Source organism: Lynx canadensis, chromosome D1, assembly GCF_007474595.2.
Source record: "Lynx canadensis isolate LIC74 chromosome D1, mLynCan4.pri.v2, whole genome shotgun sequence".
Lineage (NCBI taxonomy): Eukaryota > Metazoa > Chordata > Mammalia > Carnivora > Felidae > Lynx > Lynx canadensis.
The window spans coordinates 104,243,269-104,265,284 of record NC_044312.2 but is presented as its reverse complement, the minus strand read 5'-3'; the positions used below and the strand labels follow the sequence as shown (position 1 = coordinate 104,265,284).

Sequence of the window (22,016 nt, the reverse complement as noted above, 5' to 3'; positions counted from 1 at the left end):
AGTTTTGGTGTTTGCCTTAGGAGGAAGCTCTTGCAATGCATGAGCTGTGCCTGCAATTCAGCATGCCACCAGTAGGTAGAGGATTACCTGTGTTTTTGACTCCATCATCCAAGCAGTTTCAGTGTGGTCACTGAAATACAGGTGACAGGTCTGTGAACTTATTCAATTGTACTTTTACCATATAATCTGAAACTGAAAATAATAATAAGCGTAAATTCGACTCTGTGAAGAATTTTGCTCACAAAAGACATTACAAGAATTAAAAGATAACCCACAAATGGGACTAGATGTTTACAATATATATATCTGAAAAAATATTCATGTGCAGAATATATTAAAAAACTTCTACAAATCAGTCAAAGAAAAAGATGATGACTGAATCAGAAATTGGCAAAAGACACCAACCAAAACTGTACAAAATAGAACATCCAAATGCCAGTTCAATGTCATTAGTTATCAGGGAAATGTAAATTAAAATTACAGGAAGAAACTACTGCATACACACAAACATGGCTAAATTGAAGACGATGAGAAATACCACATGATGGTGAAGATGTATATCAACTGGAATGTACATACATACACTGCTGGAGGGTGTATGAAACTTGTGCAGTCAAATTGCTGTTGGGTTATAGTGGCTAATGCTGTGCATGTATCAGTTAGGATGGAAATATATACATAAGAACATCTATTCCACTCCTAGGAAATATAACATATGCTCATAGCGCTGTGTGTAATTGCTTCAAACTGGAGAATGACAAAAAATACCCATCACCAGTAGAAAAGATACACTGGGTCAAATCCACACAGTATTGTTCATCAGTGGGGATGAGCTACACTATGTGTAATGGTATAAATGAACCTCATTATGTTTATAACGTTGAGCCAAATAACCCAGGCACAAAGGAACGTACACTCTCTTAGTTCGTCCATATAAAGGACAAAAATATACAAAGTTAAAGGAAACATGAGGGAGATTTCCGAGGTGCTGAAGATGTTCTGTTTCTCGATCAGGGTGATTGTTATAAAGGCATTTTCAGCACGTGTGAAAATTTATTGAACCGTGCATTTACGGACATTTTTCTGTATGTATGTACGTTATACTTCCATAAAATGTAAAAAATAATAAGCATATAGCGATTGTAACATTTTAATCTCATGTCTAAAGAATGAATTTCATTTCAAGTGAGAGTTGATGGATTACTCACTTTCATAATGGCTACTTTTATAGTTAAAAGGCAACCTGAGAGTTGCCTTCTTATTTTCCTCTCACTTAGGGACTTATTTTATTTTTGGTAGAGAGAACACATGAGCAGGGGAGGGGGCAGAGAAAGAGGGAGACAGGAGCTGTCAGCGCAGAGCCTGATGCAGGGCTTGAACTCCCAAACCATGAGATCTTGACTTGGGTTGAAGTTGGATGCTTAACCGACTGAGCCACCCAGGTACCCATCACTCAGGGACTTCAGATCATCCCAAATCCTTGTGTTATGCAGGATGCCCGCTTGTTCTTTCTCTGACTCTGGTTTTTAATTTTTGGATTTCTTCTTTTGTTTTGCTCTTCTAATCATAGGAAAAAAAATCCTTAAGTGACCACTGCTCCTCATGGTAATATACTTTTTGCTCACACACAAAAAATAAGATAAAAAGCTCCCTCTTCATTCCAATATCATTTGTTCAGATTCATCTCAGTCTCCCTGTGTTGGAGGTTTATGTAATGACATGGAGTGACAAGAATAGATGTTTAGAATAATGATTGTGGTAGATTTCAGGACTCCAGGATCCCAGAACTAAGAATCCCCTGCACTATTACGTACCATGGCTAGAAGGTGGAGAAATCATTCCAAAAGGAGTCTGATCAACCTGGAGTGTAGAAAGGATGACAGCCACCCACTCCAGAATCTTGCTTTTGAATCCTCGAATAAGTTAACAGGTTGCAGATCTTCTGTTCAGGAAACCACTGTGACAATGTATGTATGATGCACATGTATGTGCTTATATATATTTACGTGAAAGGGGAATTATTATGAAAAATTGGCTTGCACTATTATGGAGGGTGAGAAGTCCCACAATTTGCTGTCTGTAAGCTACACATGCAGGAAAGCTGTTTGTGTAATTCAGTCCTAGTCTGATGGCCTGAGAACCAGGGAACCAGTGGTATAAATGATGAGATGAAATGACATGTTCCAACTCAAGCAGTGAGGCAGGAGAGAGGGGGCAAGTTTCTCCTTTCTCTAACTTCTGTTAAACCGTTCAGGCCACCAAAGGATTGAATGACATCTGCCTTAGTTGGGAAGGGCAATTCATCTGCTCTACTGAGTCCATCAATTCAAAACTTAACCTCATCAGGGGCACCTGAGTGGCTCAGTTGGTTAAGCATCCGACTTCGGCTCAGGTCATGATCTCATGGTTCAATGGTTCGAGCCCCACATTGGGCTCTGTGCTGACAGCTCGGAGTCTGGAGCCTGCTTTGGATTCTGTGTCTCCCTCTCCCTCTCTGTCCCTCCCCCGTTCATGCTCTGTGTGTCTCTCAAAAATAAATAAAACGTTAAAAAAATTAAAAAAAATTAACCTCATCTGGAAACACTCTCACAGACACACCCAGAAATAATGTTTAATCTGGGCACCCTGTGGCCCGTCAAGTTGATACATAAAATTAACCATTATGATGATGTTGAGATGATCTTTTAGAGGGAAAGGTAACTCAAAAATCTGTCCTTCCTTCCTTTTTTTTCTTTTAATTTACTTATTATTTACTTATTTTGAGAGAGAGAGAGAGAGAGAGAGAGAGAGAGAGAAAGAGTGCAAGTGGGAGAGGGGCAGAGAGAGGGAGAGAGAGAATCCCAAGCATGTTCTATGCTGTCAGCACACAGCCTGATGCGGGGCTCCATCCCATGAACCGAACTGTGAGATCATGACCTGAGCCGAAATCAAGAGTCGAAAGCTTATCCATGGAGCCACCCAGGTGCCCCTATTGGTCCTTTCTTTAAGAAGTTTATGGGGCACCTGGATGCCTCATTTGGTTAAGTGTCCGACTCTTGATTTTGGCTCAGGTCACAATCTCACAGTTTATGAGATCGAGCCCCAAATTGGGCTCTGTGCTGACAGCACAGAGCCTGCTTGGGATTCTCTCTCTCCCTCTCTTTTGTCCCCACCACACCTCCCATGACCTCCCTCTCAAAATAAATAAATAAACATTACAAAAAGAAGTTTACCGTTAGAATAGTAAGAGTGTTGTAGCTTGTGGAATCAGTGGAAAGAAAAGTGGGGGTGTACAAAATCATGGGGGACATACACAAAAACCATTTCCATTTAGGTACGTAATGTTTGTAAACCCTGTCTGGGACTTCTGCTGGACAGTATCATCCCACACTCGCATTTGGGATACACGTGCGAGGATCATCTGGAACACTTACGCAACTTGGGTTTTATCACTTCCTAGCTGGTGTGACCTTTGGCAAGTTACTAATAGTACCAAACTCATGAGATTCACAGGGCATGGCTTAGACATAGTTTTCGGCCTACACCATTATAATTTATCTGTACCATGATGATAAACGAGACCTACCTCATACACAGGATCCTTCTAAGGAGGAGGTGAGGTTGTATGTCTGTCTTGGAAACTGAAAGGTACTGAGGAAGCTGATTCTGCCAGTGATGCCTCAGTGTCACCAGCCTCAGGTGAGTGCTTCTGCCTTATACCTGCCGGGTCCATCTGTGGGGGCTTGTCTGAGAGTGGCTCATCTTGCTATTTTTTTTTAAGTTTATTTTTTTTTGACACAGAGAGAGAGCAAGCGTGAGCTAGGGAGGGGCAGAGAGAGAGGGAGACACAGAATCTAAAGCAGGCTCCAGGCTGTCAGCACAGAGCTTGACGCGGGGCTTGAACTCACGAACCATGAGATCATGACCTGGGCCGAAGTCGGATGCTTAACCCACTGAGCCACCCAGGGGTGCGGCTCATCTTGCTATTGACCCCTATGGTTCAAAGCTCTCTTCCCAACACTTTGGGGTAAATGAAAAATGCAATCTCTCCTTTAGCAATAGTTTTCTTTTCTGCTTAGGGATTTGAGCTAAGCATATGTCCAAAAAAAAAAAATTCAGAGTATTGTATCACATATCTGCTTATAAACACCAATAAACTTATTTTTGTATGCAGTCATAAATATAGGTATAGTCATAAAAAGTCTTTAGATAGAAAATGAACTATAGGGGCGCCTGGGTGGCTTAGTCGGTTGAGCATCCGACTCTTGATTTTGGCTCAGGTCATGATCCCAGGGTCTTGAGATCCAGGTCTGTGTTGGGCTCTGTGCTGAGCATGGAGCCTTTTTGGGATTCTCTCTCTCCCTCTGCCCCTCTCCCCCACTCGCGTGCTCTCTCTCTCTCTCAAATTAAAAAAGAAAGAAAGAAAATGAACTATAATCCTCAATTCGAAAGGCAGTCATCAGGCTATCAGGCCTGGCAGGCAGGGGAGGGTGGTAGTGGTGGTGGAGAGGGTCCATGCAACTTTCAAAGTCTCAGCCTTATGGAAATATGGGCAGGATAATGGAGCTCTGCTCTGCTAATTTTTTTCCTGCTTTTAGTGAACATTTATGGAGTGTTTCTTATTTGCTATACCAACTGTTTCACTTTATCTCTTCCAAAACCTGTAATATCCAGATGAAATAGTTATTATTTTGATTTTGTTGATGAGGACACTGAGGCGCAGAAAGATTAAGTAACTTGCTCAAGGTCTCACAGCTGGCAGAGCCTTGTCTCAAACTAAGATTTGTCTTATTGCAAAGACAGATGCTCTTAACTACTGCACCTGTACTTCTTCCCAGTGTTGATCAGCCCGTCCCAGAAAACGATGCAGAGAAAAAAATAATCTTTTCCTATCAAGGGAAAGTAGTATGCGAGTGTTAGGAGATTGCACATCCTCTCCTGTGAGAGGATGTCAGAGTGACTGAACAAAAAAAAAGAAAAGCAGAGTTCGAAAGAGCAGGCTTTGCAGTCTTCAGAGGTACCTTCATCAAGGTACCACATGCAGTGCTCCAGTGCAGGGCGCAGAAATGAGATCTGAGTAGCATTACTTTAAATATAAACTCCTCTTGGATATAATGGATCTGCTGGGTTCCTATGGATGCTATCTTTTTACAAAGAGTGGGAAAGCTACTTTGAAAGTATATTGTGCATATTGCATCAAAACACATGCATTATAGTGAGTGTGAGGGGGAAATGGACAAAGAAATACAATCTTATGTGTCTTTGCAAGGTCAAAATACAGATCATAAGAATTTCTTAAAAATCACTCCCAAGGTGGGGCACCTGGGTGGCTCTGCTGGTGAAGCATCTGACTTTGGCTCAGGTTATGATCTCATAGTTCGTGAGTTTGAGCCCTGCATTGGGCTCTGTGCTGACAGCTTGGATCCTGCAGCCTGCTTCAGATTCTGTGTCTCCATCTCTCTCTCTGCCCCTCTCTCACTCATGCTCTTCCTCTCTCTCAAAAATAAATAAACATTAAAAATAAATCACCCCCAAGGAGACCTCATCCTTTGGAAACAAGCTTGTCAAGCTTGGACAGAGCCTACAGCCTGAGGGCTACCCTCACATCCCAGCTTCCCACTGAGCAAATGCTGCACATTCTCTACATGGAATGGAATTTCTCATGTCACAGTTTTCTCTTTCCCAATATTGAAAGGCCTCTATCCTTAATTGAATCCCTAAAAATTTTAGGAGCATGATTCATGCTCATCAGCACATAAAGGCACAGATAAACAAGCTAACCATTAAAACACCTTACTCAAAGCCCCCATACTTCCATTCCCAGCCAAGAAACATATACTAAATTCAGGAATTGTTGTCTTGGTGTATTTTTCCAAGGCAGTCACCCTCCTGAGAGCTGGGATATTAGCACCATCTCACTTTCAAAACACTTTGAATCTCGACATCTCACCAAGTAGAATATATCACATCCCTGAAGCCAACTGACCTTCTTGTATTCTGTAATCCTTACTTCCCCTTTTGTGAAAAACCACCACTTTTATTTGCTTGATTTGAGTTATGGTTTCAATAGAAACATTCTATACACTTGCGGCATTTCTGAAAAATCAACACTAACAGCTTTCCAGTTTCAGAAGATTCACACATACCAATACTATCCAACTTCAGTCTCCAAATGGGAAATTGATCTTCTTATGAAGCTCCGGCTGCATCTGACAGGAAGTACGTTCTGGGGAAATACTGTGTTTAATGGAAAGCCAACCTCAAGGTTAGTGATTTTGTTACTTTCTTTCTGTAAGTGGGAAAAGGAAGCTTCAGGGAATCACATCCAACTGACTTCTCCACTTTGCCCTATAGTGCCTCGGCCATCTCAATTAGTCCCTCAGCCACAAGCCAAATATAGGAATGAGCAAAGGGAATACTGTTGGGTACATGCAGGGAAGCTGAGTGGCCAATTCAGCGGAGTTCCTATGGGACTCCCTCATCTCCTCTCTGCCCCATCTCACACATAATGCAGAGGTCCCAATGCACATTCAGGACACAAGTTTTTCTCTGGAGGAAGTATATGAGACAGTGCATTATCCCCCTTGGCTCAAGAAGAAAAGTTGTGTTCAACGACACCATCCCCATATGGAACTGTGCAGTCTTCCTCCTGACCAAAATCGATTTGCTTGCAATCAGCTGGGAAATGAAACTTAAGTAAAAGAGTACCAATGGAAAAAATTAAAGCTCTGTGGCTACTGATAGGGCAGCTCTCAGAGACTGGACAGTGTAGATTTATCTGTGCAATTTCTGTTTAATGCAATAGGTACATTGTCCCTCTGCAATTACCTTAATCTACTACATCTCTGAAATCCACAGTTCACTTAGGACCTAGGAGCGTAGCACAGTGACAGTTCTTGATATTCATCAATTTAATTATTTTGGAGTTATTTTATGTTATTGGGTTCACAGGTACCCAGAGATGTTTATCATTAAAACGTTTGATTCAGGGAGTAATGCAGGGAAGGGTAATTCGAAAGCTCTACGTATACCCAGAGTCTGTTAAATTTCCTATGGCTGTTAACAGCAGAACTGCAAAAATAATAAAAGCTTATTTAAATGGAAAAAATGCAGCCCATCCATGTTGTGATTTTATGTCATCCATATAAATGATGTATGTTTGTGTAATCAGATGTATTGCTTTTCCCTTCCCCTGAATTATTGATCAGGTTATGTTGTATGTTTATTTAGAGATGGTTGAGGAAGTGTCGGGAGCCATGGTGTGGAAGAGGTTTCTGGGTTCTCGACCTTTGGGATTATGCTCCAGTGATACAATGATTCACACCCCATATATCTTCGGTGCCATCCAGTTCTGACATAGCAGTAAAAATATGAGATACGAAGGAAAGGATAGGACATATTTGCATGAAATGGACCATAAAGTGGCTTGTGGTGTGCATTTTTTATAGGCAATTTCATAAAGAAAAGCCTAAGGACTCGAGACCAAAGCTATACAAGTAATGTAGCAGGACTCTATGAATGGTGACTTAAGTGTGAATTATTCTTAGAATTTTCATGCTAGAGGAAGTAGGTTAATACTGTAAAAAGTTGGAATTGATTGATCAAGTGACAGGAATGGCAAATGACTGAGCCAGTCAGTTGATGAATGATTACGAGGCCAGCCCAGATCCAATGACAGATATAACTGAAGTTCATCCCCAATACTCACTACCCTTTGGCTAACTTTACTTGGGCTCTCTTCTAGCCTAGTGAGTCTGTCTGACTTTTTTGTCTGACCCCTTATATCACCTTCACAGCTAGGGTTTATCTTTGACTCATTATTCTTTTGGTATGAAACTCTCCTGTGCTGTATCTCATCAGCTATAGGATGTCTCTTTGATGTGAATGAATAGCAAGCAAATCTATTGTCATGTTTTAATGACAGAACACTAGAAATTTTAAGATGATAGATGCTTTGAATTCAGTGTACATTACTTTGCTTTTTATCCCATCAGGTTTTTTTCCTTGATAATGAGGAATACGGGCCATATTGGAGAAGAGTGCAATAGGCTCATGGGGGACTGAATGTGTGTTAGGCAGAGCAGTAAGGGTGATATTGAAAATGACATTTGTCTTGCACTGAACATTTACTATCTGCTGGGCATTGTGTGTTTCACGTATACCATTTCCTTTTAACTATATCAATGACTCCATGAAATGGACATTATAAGTATCTTTGCATGAATGAACTATGACCTGAAGAGAGATAAAATAACTTGCTCAAGGTCACACAGCTGGTAGATGGCAGAGATAGGATCTGGATCCAGGTCACAAGGCTTTACTTTTTTACTTTATGTCTTTCCCATGCTCTCCCAGATAAAACACTAGCCTATACCACATCTTCCCAAACATCAACGGATTGAAAAACAGACTGATTAGAATTTTACTTTCGGGGCGCCTGGGTGGCGCAGTCGGTTAAGCGTCCGACTTCAGCCAGGTCACGATTTCGCCGTCCGTGAGTTCGAGCCCCGCGTCGGGTTCTGGGCTGATGGCTCGGAGCCTGGGGCCTGTTTCCGGTTCTGTGTCTCCCTCTCTCTCTGCCCCTCCCCCGTTCATGCTCTGTCTCTCTCTGTCCCAAAAATAAATAAACGTTGAAAAAAAAAAAAAGAATTTTACTTTCTTGAACACCTCCTCTCTTCCTCTTTGGTGGGAAGAATGTAAATCCTTAATAGTGAAGCCAATGAGACTGGAATTGGTTCTTAAATAATGAGAATGGGTTGCTCTTCGTATAGGATTCCTGAGGTTCTGCTTTTGTCTAAACTTATCATGAGAATGTGCATCTGGCTTGTCTGGCTCTGCATGTGATAAATCCTTTTAGGTCCAAGTTTCTTCATTCCTGATAGGAATCCAGTAGGACAACCATTACATACTACTTGAGGTTCTCAGTGGTCACATCCCCATATGGAGTTTAAGGTGAGAAAATTCCCTAATCTGTGATAGGACATATGCACCCATATATGTGTACTACAGGGGCACGGATCATAAGATCTTTCTTAGAACAGGATTGCAGTTTGGTGTAGACAGTTCTGGTAATGTAACACATTGCCTTCTTATGGCAGAAGGACAATAGATTAGGTATCTGAAGACTTTTCTCTGCAATTCACTTGATATAAGATTTTGAGCAAATCACTCATACCTAGACTTCTATTAACTTGCCTGTTGAAAAAGGTGTTAGATTCAATCTATGTCTTTACCCGCCATATAGTTGTCCTTGAATAGAAACACATCAATCAGCTCAGTCCTATAATACTAGTTATCTGCATGCTCACCAGAAACTTAAGTTATCAGTAACCTATTAAATAGGAAAATAAGGGGCGCCTGGGTGGCGCAGTCGGTTGGGCGTCCGACTTCAGCCAGGTCACGATCTCGCGGTCCGTGGGTTCGAGCCCCGCGTCAGGCTCTGGGCTGATGGCTCAGAGCCTGGAGCCCGTTTCCGATTCTGTGTCTCCCTCTCTCTCTGCCCCTCCCCCGTTCATGCTCTGTCTCTCTCTGTCCCAAAAATAAATAAAAACGTTGAAAAAAAAATTAAAAAAAATAAATAGGAAAATAAATTGCTATCTAGTAAGTATAGTTGGTTTATTGACAATGTATTTGGTTATATAAATATGACTTTATGGAAAAAATAATGAAAGGAGTCCTTGGTGATGAAGAGGTTGGAGATACTTATACTATTCCATTACAAAAGGCATGAGTCTTCTCCTCAGTCTCCTCATGGTTGTATTGCAAAAACAACATGTACCTCTCTGGCTAACAATTTGATTTCTTTTGTAACATGAAACCCAGATTTTGTCATTATTATTGCATGCTGAGCAGAATCTTTGAAAGCCCTCTGGGTCTTAGAAGAAATCTAAAAGTTAATCAGAAATCCTTGAATAAATAGCAGTTTATTTCATGGACAAATGTTTTCAAGGGTGCTGAGAAGGAGTGAGCTACCTGTCTATTCCCTGTCAGAAGGCATGAGTCTTCTCTTCAGTCTCCTCATGGCTGACTTCATCTCCTGGTTCCTCAGCGTGTAGATCAAGGGGTTCAGCAGCGGGGAGATGACAGTGAAGGTGACAGAGATGGCTTTATCTGTGGGGAGGGCAGTGAAGGGCCGGGCATAGACGTAGATGCAGGGCACAAAGTGCAGGGTCACCACAGTGATGTGGGAGGTGCAGGTGGAGATGGCTTTCCTCCTTCCCTCCCCTCCCTGAGACCTTAGCATTGTCAAGATGACTGTGTAGGATGCAAGCAGGAAAATAAACCACAGGGTAGTGACTAAGCCATTGTTGGAAATCATCAGGAGTTCAAGTACAAAGGTGTCTGTACAGGCAAGTTTGAGGACCTGGGGGACGTCGCAGTAGAAGCCATCAACAACATTGGGTCCACAGAAGGGGAGGGGCAGCAACAGGGAAATCTGCACGATGGAGTGGACAAAGCCCCCCACCCAGGAGGCCACGATGAGGGCAGTGCATCGCCCCCTGCTCATGATGGTCACGTAGTGCAGGGGCTTGGAGATGGCCATATAGCGGTCGAAGGCCATGACAGAGAGAGAAAAAATATCTGCCCCCCCGAGGAGGTGGAAGAAGAAGATCTGAGTGATGCAACCATTGAAGGAGATGGTCTTCGTCCTTGACAGGAGGTCTACGAGGACCTTGGGAGCGGTGATGGAGGAGAAGCAGATGTCCAAGACAGAGAGATTGCGGAGCAGGAAGTACATGGGCGTGTGAAGGCGGGACTCACAGGTCACAGTGACCATGATGAGGAGGTTTCCCAGAAGAGTTGTCATGTATACCAAGCACAAAGAAAGAAATAGGACCAAACTCAGGTTTTGGGACTGAGTAAGTCCCATAAATATAAATTCTTTTACCCTTGTGCTATTTCCCAACTCCATTGAATCATGTTTCTTCTTCTTTGTGCAGCTTGGGAAAAATGAAAAGTATTATCACAGAAAGTGTTCACTCTCCCTTAACATATCAGGTTTAAAGAGTTAGGTATTAGGACTGAAAACTAGGGAGCTGCTGTTAACACATGAAAGGCTGTTCTGAAATTACTGCTAGTGTGTGGGAAATGACATCTGACTAATACAGGCATGCATATAATTATTCTTCTGTAAATTATAAATATTTTAGATGTGACATAAAAATAAGTATAGAAGTTCTACATGTTCAAGATAAACAGGTAGATGTGAAATATTCAGGAAGGGACTCTTGGAGCATGAGGGATAAAAAAATGGAGTCAATTTGGTGTGTGGGAAAGGCAATGTGTTTAGTTTCTTTTCCAGATTGCATGCTCCACGTAAACATTTAAAAAAAATTTTTTTTTAATTTTAGAGAGAGAGAGAGAGAGAGAGAGCACATGAGCAGGGGAGAGGGGCAGAGGGAGAGAGAGAGAGGGAGAGAATTCCCAAGCAGGCTCCATGTTCAGCACAGAACCCAACATGGGGCTCCATCCCATGACTCTGGGATCATGACCTGAGCCAAAATCAAGAGTTGGAGGCTCAACCGACTGCCCCTGCATGTTCCATTTAAATGATTTAAGAACCACTATCTGGGGGCGCCTGGGTGGCGCAGTCGGTTGAGCGTCCGACTTCAGCCAGGTCACGATCTCGCGGTCCGTGAGTTCGAGCCCCGCGTCGGGCTCTGGGCTGATGGCTCAGAGCCTGGAGCCTGTTTCTGATTCTGTGTCTCCCTCTCTCTCTGCCCCTCCCCCGTTCATGCTCTGTCTCTCTCTGTCCCAAAAATAAATAAACATTGAAAAAAAAAATTAAAAAAAAAAAAAAAAAGAACCACTATCTGCAAAATGGTTCTCTTTGGACTGAACTCCACAGAAACACTCCTCCCTTATTTATTTATTTTTTTATCTTATTTTTTATTTTATTTTTTATTTTTTTAATGCTTTTATTTATTTTTGAGACAGAGAGAGACAGAGCATGAGCAGGGAAGGGGCAGAGAGAGAGGGAGACACAGAATCTGAAGCAGGCTCCAGGCTCTGAGCTGTCAGCACAGAGCCTGATGTAGGGCTTGAACTTACAGACTTGCTCGAACTCACAGACTGTAAGATCATGACCTGAGCTGAAGTCAGAGGCTTAACCGACTGAGCCACCCAGGCGCCACTCTCCCTTTTTAAAATCAAATTTAGGTGCGCCTGGGTGGCTCAGTCAGTTGATCACTGACTCTTGATTTTGGCTCAGTCATGATCTCATGGTTCATGGGTTCAAGCTCCAAGTTGGGCTCTGCACTGACAGCATGGAGCGTGATTGGGATTCTCTCTCTCCCTTTCTCTTTGCCCCTCCCATGCTCTCTTTCTCTCTCTCACCCTCTGTCTCAAAATAAATAAACTTAAAAAAATAAATTGCAAATTTAATTATATGAAAAATAAAAAAAATTAAGGTCATGAAGTTCTTCTCAGTGGTCTATTCTCACTTAACAAGACTTCTTTACTTCTACCTTTATTTTACACTACTTTAGGTACCAAAATCCGTGTGTGATGAATAGCTCCTCAGCTATGGAAATGAAGGTGTAACTCACAGTTTCTCTTCTGACCATTGTTCTACTTTGTTTCTTAAAAATTATTATTATTTTTTTATAGAGCTATCATTGATATACAATAGGCTCATGTATTTGAAGTGTATACTTTGATGTTTGGACATAACCATATACCCAAGGAAATCACTATATTTAAGATAGTTACCATATCTGTCACTCCAAAAGTGTTCTTGTTATATGACCCTTTGTTATATGTCCTCTTTGCCCCTCTTTCTTCAGGCAGCCACTGATCTGCTCTCTGTCAGTATATATTAGTTTGTATTTTCTAGAATTTTCTATACATTGAATCCTATAACATAGACTGGTTTTTTTTCCACTCATAAAATTTATCCATAAGTTTGTGTGTGCCAATATTTTTTTCCATTTAGTTGTATGGATATACCACAGTGTGTTTATCCATTCACTTGATGAACAATTTGGGTTGTTTCTGGTTTTTTGGCTATTACATATTAAAGCTGCTATAAATAATCATGTACAGGTCTTTGTATGGACATGTGTTTTCACTTCTCTTGGGTAAGTACCTAGGAGTATAATGTTTGTAACTTTTGAAATTCAATAATAAGAAAACCAATATCCTAAATAAAACACAAAGAGACAAACGGTTTGAAAAGACACTTCAACAGGAGGACATAGGAATAACAAATAAACACATGAAAAGATGCTAGCATCATTTACCACTGGGGAAATGTCAATTAAAATCAGAGTACACACCTATTAGAATGGCCAATATAAAAAAAGACAAATATATCAAGAACAGGCAGGGGCACCTGGATGGCTCAGTAGATCTTGATTTTGGCTCAGATCATGATCTCACAGTTCATGGGATCAAGCCCTGCATCAGGCTCTATGCTAACAGCGTGGAGCCTGTTTGGGATTCTCTCTCTCCCTCCCTCTCTCTGCCGCAACCCCTGCTCATGCTCTCTTTCTGTCTCTTAAAATAAAATAAATAAACATAGAAAAAAGAATAGACAAAAAATGGAGAGGTATTGGAACTCTGGTGGGAACGTAAAATGGTGTGACCCTTTGTGAAAACAGCTTGGCAGTTTCTTATAATGTGAAATGTGTACTTACCATATAATCTTACTGCTTTTGAATTCCTTTCGTTTTCTTTCACGAATCCTTGAAACGAGGCTTAATTTCTTTCTTTGAAGTTTATCTCCTGTTTCTGACCATAATCAGAAACAAAAGAGAAGTGAACATCACTTCCCTCTCAATTTTGTGTGTGTGTGCTTTTCAGGTCAAACGAAGATATTTCTTTTCACTTAGCTCATATTCCCACCAAGTTTTATGGCATCTGTGTGAAATTTTGTCCAAAGTCTATTTAATATGGAAAGCTGAAAAGAACTACTAAGTGGTATCACAGCATACAGCGGGTACCTGGGGGGCTTGGGCACCACCCTGCCTGCTCACATCCCAGCTGGGCACTCACTGCTTATGCAAACATGGGCAAGTTGATTCACCCCTTTGGCCTCAATCTCTGCATCAGTATTTGGAAACAATAGCATCTCCCTCATATGATTCATGTGAGGATTAAGTGAATTAATCTTGGAAAAGCATCAATACTTAGAGCATTGCCCAATCCATAATCCATAATAAGTGTGATTCTATGTGTGTTATCGCAAAGAAAATCACTAAGTCAGTTACTCTCACAGACACACAGCGTCTTTAAATAGACTGCCAATCTTTTTTTTAATTTTTTTTTCAACGTTTATTTATTTTTTTGGGGACAGAGAGAGACAAAGCATGAACGGGGGAGGGGCAGAGAGAGAGAGGGAGACACAGAATCGGAAACAGGCTCCAGGCTCTGAGCCATCAGCCCTGCGCCACCCAGGCGCCCCTAGACTGCCAATCTTTTAGAGGGACTGTATATTTCCCAGGACATGTATTCTAAAACAGATTCATCAGAACATACTGTTTTTTGTTTTGTTTTGTTTGTTTTGTTTTGTTTTTAGAGAGAAAGCGAGGAGGGGCAAAGAGGGAGAGAAAGAATTGTAAGCAGGCTCCTTGCTCAGCATGGAACCCAACATGGGGCTCGATCTCACGACCCTGAGATCATGACCTGAGCTGAAATCAAGAGTCAGATGCTCAACCGACTGAGCCACCCAGGGGCCCCAGAACACACTGTTTTCATGAAACTAGGAGATGTTTTTCTTTAATGGCAGTAAGAATGGCCCAGCGGGTGGTGACAGTGTATGATAGTAAGAAGAGGGCTTGCTTGATCTGGCTTCTTGTCTGATATCATTTTAACAAACCAGAGAAGTCCAGTACATGGTCTCTGCAGTGAGAGCCTCCTGGGATCAAGTCCTGGCTTGGTGATTTGGGCAAGTGAGAGACTTGACTTCTGCATCCATAGAATGGGGCTTATAATACCCATCTCACAGGGTGACTATGACAATTAGATGAACTAACACATGTGAAGGTGTCAGCATACAGGCTGGTTATCTGTTATGATTAGTACTATGTTGATACTGGAGGATCATTAGTAAATGGAGTGTGTTGAACTGAATGATGGCTCAACTATCAATCCTGACTAGTTAAAGAGAGAGACAAAATGCTCATCAGAAAATATCAACTCAATAGTTATTGAGGAAATCCAACCTAGCTATTAAAGTCTTCCACAGGGCCCCCCATGTAAATAATAGATTATCTATATAAAAGGGTAGAAAGTACCTCAAACCCTGAGTCAGTCTTGTTAGAAAGGAATACATCCCATGTTCACAAACTACCTTCGGTAATTCAGACAACATCCTCCAGATTCTCCATCTTTTCATATGTATATGTATATGTATATGTATATGTATATGTATATCTATATCTATATCTATATCTATATCCATATCTATCTATATCGTCTATATCTATTGATATCAATATAGATATAGATAAGGATGTAGATGTAGATATAGTGTGTATATAGTGTATATCTATATATAGTGTATATCTATATATAATATATATTTATATCTATCTATTATCTATCTATCTATCTATCTACACTTTTTGTTTGAGAGAGAGAGAGAGAGAGAGAGAGAGAGACAATCCCAAGCAGGCTCCATGCTTAGCACAGAGTCTAACACGAGACTTGATCTCATGACCGTGAGATCATGACCTGAACTGAAATCAAGAGTCAGACACTTACCTGACTGAGCCACCCAGGCGCCCCTTATTTTTCACTCTTATACATAGACATTCAGACACTACAGACACACACACTCATGTAGAGTTATACTTCTTACCTAAAATCTCCAACCTTCTCTCAAAGGTTCCATCTTAAATTATGTTCACATGAACCTCAGGAAGCATTCAGCTTCAGAAAATTGTGCTACATAGCCCTCTGAAGGCCAGTGATTTCAGTGGCTACTTTTCTATCTTTATGTGCAAAAGGACAGACTCAGGAAATAGTATTTTCTTGTCTTTCCCATGTTAATTCATTGTGCCCCGTTATATTTACCAATTCCTTAATCCCAAAACTGGTGTAAGAATTATCAGAGGGAATATAGTTGGATGTGGCTGTGGAAAAATTCTGCTGATGGTGAGATTGTTTCTGTGGGAGTAATTAAGACATAATTAGGTACATACACTTAGGAACACACATTTTTGTTAGGGCCTAAAATTCTGTAGCAGTGAGAAAGATTCTATCCTTGGCCAAACTCTACTCAGGCTCCCCTGAACTTTTTTTTTTTTGTGCCAGATGCTGGGGATCCATTAATGAATAAAGCATAATCCTAGTGGGGGGAGATAGGAAGAAAGAGAACAGGGAATTGGAAACAGGATGCCGAGTTCTGTGCTAGAGCCAAGCACTGGGTGCTGAGGGAATGCAGTGGTGGGGTGGCCAACGGGTCTGGGGTTCAGAGGAAGGTCAGGGTAAGAACCTTGCATGAGGTCACAGAACTCATAATTTGGTGAGGTCTGCATACTTACTCAAGCTGTGCTAACTTCAAGGCACCTGCTCTCAACCACTGGACTGTGGGCTTTAGGTGGAACAATCCTCAGGTAATAGTTAACTTATTAATATTAACGAGTCAGACGATGAACTTAATTCAGATCTGTTTACTTCATAAAGATGTGATTACCTCACGAAAGATCTTGTAGAACCCCAATGCCCAAAATGTATTATGTCTCTAGTATGTGTCTCAGCTCCCTTCCTGATAACAAGGCAGGAATGTAGTGGGAATGTCTGAGTATATACGTAGATAGGCACTTTTTTTTAATTGAAAACTTTATTTAGACAATTGTAGATTCACATGCAGTTTTAGGAAATAACAGGGATCCCACCTTAATGCAGTCTCCCCCTATGGTCATTTATATATGTCAAAACATTGAGTTGTACGTCTTAAGTATACACCATTTTTATTAATTTTGTTGATCTAAAAAAAAAGGAGGGGCTGTTTTCACTGAATTATCATTGGGCTGTTGCTGGGCAAGGAGAAATTCTTCCCTTCTCTTGTTGGGATACATAAAGCATTCTTTGTGGAAATATTAGCAAGGTGGGTTCCTTTGGTCTCCAGGGAATTAAGTTTGGACACCCAGGGATCTTGATGATGGCCAAAGTGGCTGATAAGAGTATGGCATCTAATAAGTCTTGGACATGAAGGCCATTTAAAATTTTGTCCCTGTTGGAAGTGAGGAGGCCTCACTGTTTCCATAGCATTCCAAAGTCATGAGCTACTCCAAAGGCATACCTACCATCAGTTTAGATATTTGCAGTTTTGTCCTTGGCTAAAAATGCAATCCTGAGCAAGAGTGTACTATTCAGCCCATTGGGCCAAGGTAGCCAAGAGCAAAGGTACCCTCTCAGTGACTTCAAAAGGAGTTGCCAGAGCATTCCCAGCATGGCATTTATCATGTTCATCTTTTATTGTTTATCTTTTTAAAGTTTATTTCCTTATTTTGAGAGGGACAGAATGAGAGAGCATGTGCACACACAAGTGCAGGTGAGGTGCAGAGAGAGAGGGAGAGAGAGAATCCCAAGCAGCCTCTGTGAAGTCAGTGCAGAGCCCAACCTGGGTCTCGATCCCAGGAATCATGAGATAACGACGACATGAGCGGAAATCAAGAGTGGGATGCTCAACTGACTGAGCCACCTTCAGTAACTGTGGGACAATCTTTAACTATGGCTTATGGTTCAGCCTTAGTTCAGAAGACACAGGAAATTATGGGCTTAGCATTAAGATCCTCAGAGGGTCTAATTTTAGAGGAACAGGTTCTAATGGGTTTGGAGGAGGAGAGAGTGGGGAGAGGTTTGCAGAACATGGGAAGTTCAGTGAGAGAAGTGGAGGGTATAAAAATGGGGATGGAGATAATGAAGATGGTGGAGGGGAGAATGAAGCCTCAAAAGCATTTTTTGTCTTTTTTTACATTACCTGTTTGCCTCAGTTAATTTAGAAATGGTATTTTACAAAGAAGTGATTTTGGACTCCTGAATACACTTGGAAGCCTCAATACCAGCTGAAACAGGCATCCCATCTGTTTGTGTTATTTTATTTTACTATTTTATTATTTATTTATTTGTTTTTTAAAAGTTTATTTATTTATTTTGAGACACAGAGAGAGAGAGAGAGAGAGAGAACCAGTGGGGAAGGGGGGTAGAGAGAGGGGAATAGAGGATCTGAAGTGGGCTCTGTGGTGACAGCAGAGAGCCTGATGACTGGCTTGAACTCCACGAACCACAAGACCATGACCCAAGACAAAGTTGGAAGATCAATCAACTGAGCCACCCAGGTGCCCCTGTTTGTGTTATTTTAGAGCTGTGATATTCTAATCTAAGAAAAGCAAATTTGAGGAGATGAAAAGTGCCCCCTAATGGCCACTGGAATTCCAAATTAATTTTGATTAAGTTGGTCCAATTAGTTTAAAGTGCTCCTTAGGATGGACCATAGTGGTTTTTTTTTAATAGTTTGAAATTCTTTTTTATTTAAAAAAAAATTTTTTTTAACGTTTATTTATTTTTGAGACAGGGAGAGACAGCATGAATGGGGGAGGGTCAGAGAGAGAGGGAGACACAGAATGTGAAGCAGGCTCCAGGCTCTGAGCTGTCAGCACAGAGCCCGATGCGGGGCTCGAACTCACGGACCGCGAGATCATGACCTGAGCCGAAGTCGGATGCCCAACCGACTGAGCCACCCAGGCGCCCCTGAAATTCTTTTTTAAATGTTTATTGATTTTTTTTGAGAGAGAGAGCGTGAGTGAGGGAAGGGTAGAGAAAGGGAGACACAGAATGGGAAGCAGGCTCCAGGCTCTGAGCTATCAGCAGAGAGCTTGATGCGGGACTCAAACCCATGAACCATGAAATCATGACCTGAGCCGAAGTCAGACTCTTAACCCACTGAGACACCCAGGTGCCTGAGACCATAGTTTTCAAACATAAAACCAGACTGGGGCCCAGAAGGAGGACCTTCCTGAGAGAATTTGGCCGATTCAAATGCCATTAGTCAAAACCAGAGACTCGGTTAATAGAAGAGTAGTCACAAGGGGCAGTGCCTTCCTAAAAACAAACAAACAAATGAACAAACAGATCCCAGATACAGTTGTGGAGGTCAACCAGAAGGAGGGAACCTGGATCTGGTGGAACTGAAATAGAAACGATGACTCAGGGGAGCAGAGAGTGCAAGGGGCTCCAGTGTGTACCTCACACGCTTCCGGGGGCCATTATTTCCTTACCAGTTCATCCCCTTCAGGTTCCTTTGTGGTCACCAAGTAATGTTGACCTTAAAAAACAAAAGAGCCAGTTATTTTACCAGAAAAATGAGTTTATTTGGGAATGGTCCAGGAACTGCTATTCAGAACAAGCAAACTACAGCAGACCATAGGCAAATGGCAAGAACAGGGGAGAGAAACTTGCTTTTATAGGTGAAAAGAGGAAGCTGGGAGGGGCTGTTTTTGCTGAGTTCTCACTGGCTGGGCTGTTGCCGGGCAAGGAGAAATTCTTCCCTCCTCCTGCTGGGGAAGGCCAGCATGCCTCCTACAGCCAGTGATAGTGTGAGAGCTCCCCCTTCAGAACTCCCCAACTCCATTTTCAATGAGGTTTATTTACTTTATTTATTTTCACATAATTGTATCTCAATAGAATAGAAAATTCCAAATTGATAAAACTGAGTATATTTTGATTCTGTTTTTCTTATTTCTTCCAAGGTTGTATTGCAAAAACAACATGTACCTCTCTGGCTAACAATTTGATTTCTTTTGTAACATGAAACCCAGATTTTGTCATTATTATTGCATGCTGAGCAGAATCTTTGAAAGTCCTCTGGGTCTTAGAAGAAATCTAAAAGTTAATCAGAAATCCTTGAATAAATAGCAGTTTATTTCATGGACAAATGTTTTCAAGGGTGCTGAGAAGGAGTGAGCTACCTGTCTATTCCCTGTCAGAAGGCATGAGTCTTCTCTTCAGTCTCCTCATGGCTGACTTCATCTCCTGGTTCCTCAGCGTGTAGATCAAGGGGTTCAGCAGCGGGGAGATGACAGTGAAGGTGACAGAGATGGCTTTATCTGTGGGGAGGGCAGTGAAGGGCCGGGCATAGACGTAGATGCAGGGCACAAAGTGCAGGGTCACCACAGTGATGTGGGAGGTGCAGGTGGAGATGGCTTTCCTCCTCCCCTCCCCTGCCTGAGACCTTACTACTAATAATATGACCATATATGACACCAAGAGGAAGAAGAACCACAGTGTGGTGAGCAGTCCATTATTAGAAATCATCAGCAACTCAAGCATAAAAATGTCTGTACAGGAGAGCTTGAGAACCTGGGGGACATCACAGTAGAAAGTGTCAAGAACATTGGGTCCACAGAACGGGAGTGGAACCAACAGGGAAATCTGCACAATGGAGTGGACAAAGCCCCCCACCCAGGAGGCCACTATGAATCCAATGCAACGACCTCTACTCATGATGGTCACGTAGTGCAGAGGCTTGGAGATGGCCACATATCGATCCAATGCCATCACTGATAATGAAAATACATCCACCCCTCCGACAAGGTGGAAGAAAAACATCTGGGTGAAGCAGCCGTTGAAGGAGATGGTCTTTCTCTGTGACAGCAGGTCCACCAGAACCTTGGGAGCAGTGATGGAGGAAAAGCAGATGTCGGCAATAGATAAATTACGGAGCAGGAAGTACATGGGGGTGTGAAGGCGAGATTCACAGGACACAGTGACCATGATGAGGAGGTTTCCCAGCAGAGTTGTCACGTACACGAGAAGCAGGAAAAGAAATAAGACCAAGCTCAGCTCTTGATTCTGGGTTAGACCAAGGAAAGTAAATTCTTTCACCCTGGTGCAGTTTCTCAGCTCCATGAAGTCATTTTCTTTTTCCCTTTTGTTCCAAGCTACTTCCTATGAAAGTACTTGGCTGTTTATTTTATTTTCTTCTTAAGCACTAAGACTGAAATTCAGAATCTTGCCCATGTGGATGTAGTGCTTGTGATTTGTTGAGCCGTCCAAATTTTTAAGATTGCAATCACTTTGGTGATCAAATCAAATGATCACATGCAAAGTCATTCAATAATTCTTTTCCTATAAAACTAATTTTGGAATGAATAAGCATTTATGTTAGTAGGGACATTTACATAGAATATTTTATTTATTTTGGTTTTTTAAATTTTATTTTTTTATTCTACGCAAATTGATAGAATGTCAGGACCTGTCTGAAGCATATGAGGTTAGACATGTTTCCAGCCATTGCAGGCTTACAGTCTACAAGTTTAATGTTCATATTGGCAAATATTCTGTTGACTTCAAAAGGGTCTTGTCTTTCTAGACAGGGATGTGTTTCTGTTCCTTATTTCAATGTTGCTGAGTCACTTTCCTTGCTCTTGGCTGCTTTATGTTGAATTTCTTAAATCTGCAACCTATTATTCCATGTAGATAACTTGCTATTGTGATTATTACTTTATACTAATCAGATTATTTGCTTAATAATTATTTAAAAATATTAAAAAATTGTTACTGGAAAACAGATTAAGACAAGGTATAAATCCAAATCTCAAAGAATAACATTTTTTTATTGTTATAAAAACACTGAAACATAAATCTACCCTCTTAACAAATTCTTAGGTGCACAGTATTATACAGCAATTTTCTAGAACTTTTTCATCTTCTATAACTTAACTTGCCAGAGTTTGAGGGAGAGAATAAGGATAATAACCTGATTTTGAGGAGTGGTCTATTCTGTATCCATCACACTTTTTTCTGCCTCTTTTTTTTGAATCACAGCTAAAAGAGGGAGAGGTCACACAGCGAGAAGAGACATTAGTATTATTAGAATTATGCCTGCTTTTTAATACACTGTTATTGATAATTCTTAGGAGTTTTTGTAATTATTATTTGTTCTACCTTATACTTAGTAAGGGAATATTTATTGCAATCTTCGTATAAGATTAAGTTGGACCACTTTGTCCAAGTGTTGACAGCCTAACAAAAGTGGGTGATTAGCATACATTGATGAACATGATGCATGATAAAATGTGAAATGGGTC

At 41.3% G+C, this 22,016-nt stretch overlaps 2 protein-coding genes across 3 annotated transcripts; both read right to left on the bottom strand.

Moving 5' to 3' along the window:
- Positions 1-6,350: 6,350 nt before the first annotated feature.
- LOC115525726 (olfactory receptor 4D11) lies at positions 6,351-10,891 on the bottom strand. Of its 2 annotated transcripts, XM_030333046.1 has the most exons (2): positions 9,992-10,891; positions 6,351-6,368 (listed from the first exon to the last, which is right to left on the bottom strand). In XM_030333046.1, the coding sequence occupies exons 1-2, from the start codon at positions 10,889-10,891 to the stop codon at positions 6,351-6,353; spliced, it is 918 nt and encodes a 305-aa protein (XP_030188906.1). The 2 variants fall into 2 exon arrangements, with proteins under 2 accessions (XP_030188906.1, XP_030188905.1); XM_030333045.1 differs by lacking the exon at positions 6,351-6,368 and having other exon boundaries at positions 9,956-10,891.
- A 9,008-nt stretch (positions 10,892-19,899) lies between these two features.
- LOC115525788 (olfactory receptor 4D10) lies at positions 19,900-20,835 on the bottom strand. Its single transcript, XM_030333152.1, has one exon. It carries the CDS (start codon positions 20,833-20,835, stop codon positions 19,900-19,902), a length of 936 nt encoding a protein of 311 aa, XP_030189012.1.
- Positions 20,836-22,016: the final 1,181 nt, after the last annotated feature.

Bases quoted from the DNA above. Each gene is read 5' to 3' on its own strand.
- LOC115525726 (XM_030333045.1), bottom strand. From the start codon at position 10,891: ATGGAGTTGGGAAATAGCACAAGGGTAAAAGAATTTATATTTATGGGA.
- LOC115525788 (XM_030333152.1), bottom strand. From the start codon at position 20,835: ATGGAGCTGAGAAACTGCACCAGGGTGAAAGAATTTACTTTCCTTGGT.